General features: G+C 34.6%; 1 protein-coding gene across 1 annotated transcript in view; it reads right to left on the bottom strand.

Annotated features, from left to right (window-relative positions):
* The window catches only part of Ddr (discoidin domain-containing receptor 2), a 191,375-nt gene that overhangs the window by 124,748 nt on the left and 57,376 nt on the right, over positions 1–9,251 (bottom strand). The window contains exon 4 of the mRNA XM_089104637.1: positions 3,018–3,249. Within this exon, the coding sequence (XP_088960763.1) occupies positions 3,018–3,249 (232 nt within the window). The remainder of the gene's footprint in view (positions 1–3,017; positions 3,250–9,251) is intronic.

Here is a 9,251-nt window from a genome sequence, read left to right as displayed (position 1 = left end):
TTTATGCTCAACAGTTAGACGCCCTCTATCTAATAATATTGTTTTTTTCTTCTTATTTTTTTCCAGGTGTGATTGTAACGAACCAGTGCGGTGATGATAGAAAGTTTGGAGTCGACTTATTTCAAAGTATTTACTAATGCATAAATCTACTTTTAATAACGCACCAAAAACCACAGGAAAGTGTTTCTCGCCATTTTGTGTTGCAAAATAACAAGTTTGGCTCCAAGACGCCAAAATTTCATTGGAAAAAATCATGAGATGGTTAATGAATTGTCAAGTAATAAAAATCTTTAGATAGTATCTCATACCTTCAGCGGCAAGCAACCACGAGGTGGCCTGTAATGTCACCAGAAATTAAATGAAGTCCATCAGTATGAAAAGTTTGCTGGCTTATTATTTGAAAGGCCCTGTGCTAAACAAGCTCTATTCAAAATTAGACAAATGCGACGTAATTCTCGGCTTTGATATTTTATTTCACTTGAAAGAATATTAGTCGCTTGTCTACCTTTTAAATGAGAACACTGCTAGTCGTTAGATTTTGTTTTTTTGGGGGGATTTTGTGCTGACCTCTTTTGATTTGGGTGTATTGTTTTTAATTGGCTTATTTTTTTTATTTTACTTGTTATTTTCTTCTGCGTCATAAGCGAAGGGAAAGGTTCACTCCCTCCAATCTACTTGCCAACTTTAAGACCTACAAGGTTCTACATAATTCAGTTAAACCTTTCATGGATATCCGTATTTAGCATACTACTCTTAGATTCATGTAAGAAAAATTAAACATAAGAGTTTTTGATTCTGTGTGGACTAGTTCAGAGTCGTCAAACCATAAAACAAAAAATTATCACATATTAGAGAGGGATGCTCCACCTCAACTGCCCCTCCTCCTGCTAAGTGTTCTTGCATATGATTTAACCTTTGCTCAAAACACTTAGTTATGCTTTTAAACAAGATACGTGGGATGGTCTCAAGTTATAAATTTTAACATGTTTTCACCCCTTTACGTTTCTGTTTTTTGTTTAGTTTTCTAAAAAACATCTTGTGCAAGAAATAAATCCCAGTGTTTTCAACAGAGGCAAGTGTTTTCATCAAAGGATGTGACAAACATGGTAATTTCGCATATTATGATAATAAACAGTAGAAAAGACGTGAAAAAAAGGGATCAACCTAAAATAAAAAACTTTCCTTAGCTACAATTTTTTATCATACTAAAAAATTGGTTGGTTCTAAATCTGGAATGTCCAACACTGAAGCTATTTCGAATATTTTATTTCTTTTTTGATGAAATTGAGGTTGATGCCAAAAATATTTCATAAATGACTCGGTTATTTACTGTAATTTCTGTTCGTTTTTTTATTGTAATTTCTTCTGTTCGTTATTTATTGTAATTTCTGTTCGTTTTCGGTTTCATTTATTTATCGATCCTGGTTTGTGGTAGTTTTACGCTTGGTAGATTATTTGATTTTATTTTTGCTCATTTTGGGTTTAATAGAGTTCTTAACTTTTCTTTGAAAAACTTATTTTGTGGGAAAAGTTTTTTTTAATTAATCCTTTAAAAACTCAATCCAAGCTGTTGAAATTCTCGTGCATGGACGGTTTCTATTTTTGCAATTAGCTCATTTCTGGAGAAAGAAAGATCTGAACGCGACTAAACTACAAGCGGCTATCGAACCTTTTCATCGACTTCACTTGGATTATGCCGCAATTAATTTCTCCCTAAAAACAGGCTTACGAATGTCAACGATTGGGGTTTATCTTGACCTTAATAGCCTACATCTCTGTCATTGTTGGATCCCAATTTTGTCAAGAAAACCAACTTGACTTGAAAAAAGATTAAGGGGTACTTGAAGCTGCTATAATATCCAGTACTGGTGCATTAAACGGACACTTTTATATAATAATGAGAGACGAAACCCGCCAGACTGGTTTTTTTTTCAAGAGACCGCTATTCAGAAATGGAATACAAAAAGTAGTTTTTATTGCGTTTACGATATTTAAAACTGTTGTTTTTTGGGGTTTTAGGGGGGGGGACGGTACCTAGGTTAGGTTACGTATTTAATATATGGTATTCTTTACCCCCCACCCCCCTAATGTGCAAATATATAGCCCAAGTTTGTGTATAAACTATTATATATTCATCCTATTTTATTTTATTTCATTAGCATTAACCAAACTTGACATTTTAGAGGTGTCCGTTTAATGCACAAGTACCTAATATCCTAATGAAGTATCCAAATTATTTCTTCCAATGCATATTTGTTACGGACAAAAAAAAATGGGTACCTTATAGCATTTCACGAGCGTTCTGATTAATGGCTTTAAGACAACCGTGTAGGTATTATGATCGAAGTGATTAAGGTCTGTAAACATCATCCTTTACTGATCATTTTTGTTTAACAATGAAACTTTGCCCACTCTACTGGCGCTCCTTAAATAAAAGAACAGGAATTTTTTTTTTTTTATTTATTAAAATTGCATGAGACAGGGTAGCTTGTTAATTAAAGAGGAAAAACAATGAGTCGCCTGCTTTTGTGTTTTTTCTTTCTAACCTTGGGGCCCTGAAATAATGCCTCTTCATCGTATGATAATCAGAATGGAGGTGTTTATTTTTCTCGACATGGATAAGCGTTAATCCCTGAAAAATAAAATATTTGGAAGAAAAGTTCCTGTCTGTTTAATTGTCTAGCAATGTTGCAAATCTATGAAGAAAAAGAAGATACAGTTGAACTGGGGGGCCGTGTTACCCTCTTAATTGACTTAAATTTCATAATTTTCCGAATTCTTTATTTTAGGGTTTTTCATAAGTAATTTGCACTTCCCAAATATTTCGTACTTTTTCCTAAAAACAGCTAAATGTTTTTATTTCCTGAGAACTTCGTTCTTGCCCATACAAGCTTTGTACAATGATAAATCGTATTGATAATTTTATACTATAGCTTATGCCACTAATTTAGCCATGTTTAAACCTCGGTTTTATTGAGATACAGCGTGTTACAAAGGAAAGTAACTTATAATTCTACCTCTTCGCCTTTGTAGTTTTTATAACGAGTCCACTTTCCAAGAGACTCGCGCCAATAATCAACCATAAAATGTTCAGCGTATTCCTGACCTTGACCGTTTCCAAATCGACCTTGTGTTTCAACTGTGGTTATAACGTGTGTTGTCTTTAAATTAACTTCAAGCCAGTCACTAGGCTCGTGCATTGTAGGTTGGTTGGGGCACCATGCCCCTCCTAATCGCTCTTGTCGAACCCTGGAAATAAAAATGTTTAAGAGCTATTCAAAATGAAATTTTACTAATATCAAACTTTAGCTAGCGCTAATGTAAGGCATCAGTTGAAGTCCATTCACAAAAGAGATTCAGCTTGTGTCCAACACTGGATAGACTCAAAACTGAATTCCAATTAATTTGAACTTAGATGACGATGAGCCAATCAGAACTGTTTCTACACACACCCAAACCTTATCCACAGAGAAAAACCGTAAACAAAAACTATATAATAAATGGAAAAGTAGCATGAATAAAATGTGAAAAATATAGAGGATAATCACGGTGTTAGTTTATTTCAGCATTTAAACTATCAGTCCAGAACCGTAAAATCTGATCACTAGCATCAGTTGATACCGGGTTTCGGAACAAACTCGATTTAGTTATTAGTGAAATCTCACTGAGAATAGCGTTAACGACAGTTGTCTCAATTCTCAAAACAAAATCTAGTCACAAGGTATGGAAATCTGTTAAGAGTTGTTTAGCACGGTTCCACTGTTGACTGTGCCTAATTATTTTACATGGTAAAAAGAATAAGTACCAAGGCCTCAGGCTAAAAAAAAATTTCTCCTGCTTAAGTAGAAACAGCAGTGGCTGAAATGTGTTAGTTATGTACTAGATGCACATAAAAGAGCACATTTTAAAAAATTCTTTCATCTCCAAATGCACTAAAAATCAGAAACAAATCTACCCTAAAAGTTTAAATTTATTAATACTAACAATGAAAGTTTGGCGTGGTCTAAACCCGTTTTTTGATTATACAAGGATCATTACGACACCCTGCTCTCCAATGTGGACATAAATATTAACCCACCATTATTATCAACATGGACTGCCGAATTTTCATTTCATGAGTACCGCGGCCTTAAAATATTTAAATTATCTTGGCCGCAGGATTTTTTTTACTTTTATTCCATTTGGAGATATTAACCTTTTGATACTAAGGTGATAATTTGGAGATAATTAACATTTTGATACTACCATAAATTCTTTAGCCAGTTTCGCCATTCATGCTGAGAAAATGTTTTTACATATTTTGTAACTATTCAAAGTACATTCTAAGACCACAATGGTACTGTCAGAAGAAACTCCAAGTGTTTCTTCTGCTCTGAGTTTACTTCAAATGGTAAATTTTTCTTCTGTTTTTTGAGCACTGAAGACGGCTTGGTGGAGGTCCTTGTCGAAATATCTGCTTTTGTCCTTTTCGCTTCTTATCCGTCCATTGGCTGATATTACCCTCGTTTTGTCGGCTAATTAATTATATTGTCTTTTTTCTTGTTTGTAAAACTATTCAAAGTCCTCACATGACCTTTCACTATCCGAAACCAACTCTGTTGGTCCAATAAGTTATGTACATGTCAAGTGATCAAGCCTTCTTCACCATCAAAAGTATCATTAACTATAAACATTAATTAGAGCAAGGGCAATAGGGTTGAAACTAGACCCCGGTGCCGCGCCGGCGGATCGACTGAACGCCGCCGACGAGAGGCCCAGTTGACTGCCACCAAAGTTTCGCTACGCCACAGCCGGCAGAGGCGGAGGCGTTCAGATGACTCAATTAATTTTGCGGCAATTCTTAATTGCGTCAACCGCGAAGTCTGAGCTCTTCTTTCTCGTGTGACTTAGTATTTTGATTTTCCTGATTAGAAATCAAGCAGGGCTTGCAGTATCCCCGAATTTTTGGGTATTTCCCCGAAAATTTATGCAACATCCCGAAAAAAAATTTGGTTTCCCGAATCCCCGAAAATCACCAAATCACGGAGCCACCCCTAGCGATTTATCACCAGTGACTTTCCCTGTCAAATATTACTTTGTATACTATAATTCTTCACTACTCTCTTGTTCGTTAATTTTCGTCTCTTTTGTTATTTTGCATAAAAACCAGACAGATGCAATTGCAATATACACAGTTCTTCATATGTTGACAAAAAAGTATCGTAATATATAAAATGAGATCAAATCATTTCGAATGCAGTTTCCCAATTGTTATTTCTTACATCATTTATAGTAAAGAATTTCACTTTTATGTTGAATAGAGCGCATTCACTACTATACAGCTTCAGTTAGATTTTGAAATTGATAGTCGACAGATTAATTCTACAGCTAAATCGCAAGTTTGCAGAATTTTGTTTTCTTTTGCTGTTTTTAGATAAGATTTTCTTAATGTTTAATATACAGTTGTTGAACGCCTGATAGATTAATAAAAATACAATCTTCTTTTTAAAAATTTTTACCCCCCCCCCCTTAAAAAACCCCCTTCTATTGAGACAAAATTTAGCTATAGACTAAACAATGTACAAGGTTGGGAAATTGAAGATTGAAACAGAAGTTACCCCAAAATGTGATTCATAAAAAATAGTAAATTATTGCCTATAGTGGGGGGATAGGGGCATGGGCGCCCATAAGCTCAATCCCAGGGGGGGGCGCAAACCTCGTCTAATTGGCAGTTTTAATGCTATATAATAGAAATCTCAGAGCAAAAATTTAAAAATAAGGCAACATCATTCAGCCAGGGGGGCGGGCGCCACCCCCCCCCCCCTTATGGGCACCCATGGATAGGGGGCTATCATTTTTAAATGATAATACCATTTTTTTTTTTTTTTTATAGAAAGCAGGGATGCCAAAAAGGTAATTATTTTTTTCATTTAAAGTGAAGACGGAAGAAAATGATATCCAATTTCCTGGGAAACCATTGAAATATCTTGATAGACTCAGGGCCCTCCATTGGGAGATGTTCATTGTCTTGGGTATTTTGCAATTTCTCATAGGCTACTGGCCTAATTTGGCTTTTGTGTGTGCTCCCTTTTAATTAGATTCTTTGGATCTTATTGAATGCCATGGCTAATCTATGACTCAGTTTTCCAATAATTTGAGGTATATCTGAATAACTTCGACATTTTTGTTGTTGTCATTGTACCCCTTTACTCATACCCTCAATTTTTTTTTCAAGGAACACTAAGCTATAACGTTATTTCGCGTGTTAGTTCGAACCATACAGTGACCTAGTTAATTATTAGGCCTAAGTAAATTATTTTTTTTAATGTAAAGCTGAGATGGCATCGTTTCAAGGTGGCATCCAAAGGGGGGGGGGGGTAGGGAGGTATTACATTTAAATGATAATATCTCGAACTTTTTTATTGAACGCAGGGATGCCAAAAAGTTAATTTTTTTTATAATTTAAAGCAGAGACAGTATAATATCATGGTGGTATCCAGAGGGGGGGGGGGGAGGGAAGTATTATACTTAAATGATAATATCTTGAAATTTTTTATTGAATGCAGGGATGCCAAAAAACTAATTATTGTTTTTAATTTAAAGCAGAGACGGATCTCATAGAACATTATATGGCTGCTTAAAGAAAAAATACAAAAAGGAGTGTGAAGGGAGGTGAGAGACTTTAACAAAGATATGACAGCTTGGTTGCTATCAGTAGCTACTAGATGGAAGATCCTATGAAAGTGTTCTGTCAATGAGTAGAGAAAGTAAATTTGTAAATTTAAGCTGTGATTTGAGAAAGACTGATGAGAACTTTAATGTTTGCGGTCAACATTGATTGCGCGAGCGGTGCGCCGCCGCTGCTGTTTTTGGCCCCGCCGCCGCCGGTCTTCCCTCATCGGAGCGGCGCCGGGGTCTAGCTGAAACCATATATAAATAGAGGGTTGCTTAAATTTAGTTGAATTATACCCAAACTGATTATACCTGATTAAAGTATTGTCGTCATTACGAATCAATGAACTGCCATAAATACAATTAAAATGCAAGGCAAATTTAGCTCAATCGTTCCACATAAAGCGGATGAAATATTAACAAGGCGTATCTAGGATTTTTTTGGAGGGGAGGGGGGTACAAACAAATTAAACAACGCATCAAAAATTTGTTTATATGCATTGTTGTTATGTTTTTGCAAGTTGTACAAAATTTAGGTGGGGGGGGGGTCAAACCCTGTAAACCCCCCTGGATACGGCCTTGAATATTAATTAGAAGATTTGATGTTACTTGTCTGTTAAACGGAACACACTCAAGAATTACGCTGTATAAGATCAAACAGTTCGTGGTAACGAACTGTAAACAAGGGGCGACGTGGCTCAATAGTAACCGAAACTCTAAAAAACGGAATTTTGACACCGATAGATACATCAAAAGAATCGGATTTTTATGCTGATTTCAAATATGTAACCGGTTTCTGTCAGATTAAATAAAAAAAACAGGTTTTTTTTTTTTACTGAAACTAAGGAGCGACATTAAAACTTAAAAAGAACAGAAATTATGAAAGGGACTGTCTCCACCTCAACGCTTCACTCTTTACGCTAAAGTTTGACTCTGTCTCACAACTTTTTTTTAAACAATAAAAAAAACTTTAGCCTAAAAAGTAACGCGTTTATGAGGTGAAAACCCATTTCATATACGGAATAATTTCTGTTCGTTTTAAGTTTTAATTTCGCTCCTTAATTTCAGTAAAAAAAAAAAATTGTTTTCTTATTTAATCTGACAGAAACCGGTTTCTCTTCCTTGATCGGTTATGATTTGGTTATTTTGAGTGAGAAAACTATGATGTGTGTTTGTTTTTATTAAATATTTAATATAGAGACGTGATTAGTGGTTAGGTTGGGTTAGGTATTTAATATAGCCCAATGCTTTCTTTGCGGCTGGTCAGCATGCAAAATGTGTTTGGTACGATTATTCTGCATATTAGACAGAGAGATAAATAAGTGTATTTTAAAGCCAAATATACGGCCATGAACACAGTAAAATAACATAAAAGGCACAAATAACAAACTTTTATCAGCGATGATCATAAAACTCTTAAATGAAACACTACATTAACCTAATCATAGTACTTAATACTTCGAAAAACAGTCAAAATGAAACATTACATTTACTTTATACTGTTTTTTTTTTTTTTTTTTTTTTTTTTTTTTTTTTTTTTTACAAAATTTCCAGATGCTCGCTATTCTTCTGTAATTTTTTAGTGGCCATATACCCAGAAAGAATTTTTTCCACAATTTTTTATCATAGTTTCCCTAATTTTGTTTCTAAAGTAGCCTATTATGTATCATCATACTTTGGTATATTTCATTGGGATTAACATAGGCCTAACTTCACTTATTGGGTGTATTCCATTGTATTACACAGTATTATACAAGTGCCGATTTGATCTTAAACGTTTTGACTTTTAACGCTCTTTAGAGTTTTAGGGTAAAATAGATGGTTAAAATAAAGCGTTTAGAAAAGCAGTTTTATAATTTTAACGAGAAAAATTTTTCCTATTTTGTATTCTACATTTTTTTTTTCATAACAAACACCCACTAAACCTAGATTAAATCAAATTAGGCTTTAAGAGATAATTAGTTTGACATCGAAAACTTTTTTGAAGTTGGTAACAGGGGCAATTTTCTGCACTAGAATAAATCAAAAGCTATAGCCCTTCTATTTATTTGGTCAAACAAATATAAAGGCATTGACTACTGGCAGCGTTTCCATAATGACGGCCTTTTGTGTGTTTAGTCTTTTCTTTCTCTTGAAATAGGGGAACAGTTTAGGACTATTCTTCGACAACTTTCCTATTTTCAACATATGTAGCCATTTGCGATTGAAGAGAATCTGGTTTCTATCAAATGCGAAGTGCTGTAATTTCAGATCAGATCAGGCTTAATTGGGTGTGACACCTCCCGAGAACCAAATGGGTTTTACCACGCCTCTTCTTCCATTACGAGACAGAAGGACCTTATAACCCTTTGCAAAAAATGACAAGTAGAAAGGACTGTAAGATAAAATTTTATGAGTGAAACAAGATACTTATATTAGGCTGTCAAACTTATTAAAATATATCCTAAGAATCTGCAAAAAAGACCAGGCAGAATCTTTGATTATTCTTGAAATATTTTACGAGGATTTGCGCTTATCAACCAACACTTCAGTTATTTATTTTACAAAAAGATATTCGCTCTGTGTCTTGACTTTTTTAAGCAAGGAGTGTTACAAGCAGA

Source organism: Artemia sp. Qi Xiang Cuo, chromosome 18 (assembly GCF_049724085.1).
Source record: "Artemia sp. Qi Xiang Cuo chromosome 18, ASM4972408v1, whole genome shotgun sequence".
NCBI classification, from domain to species: Eukaryota; Metazoa; Arthropoda; class Branchiopoda; order Anostraca; family Artemiidae; genus Artemia; species Artemia sp. Qi Xiang Cuo.
This window is presented reverse-complemented; position numbering and strand designations above follow the sequence as displayed.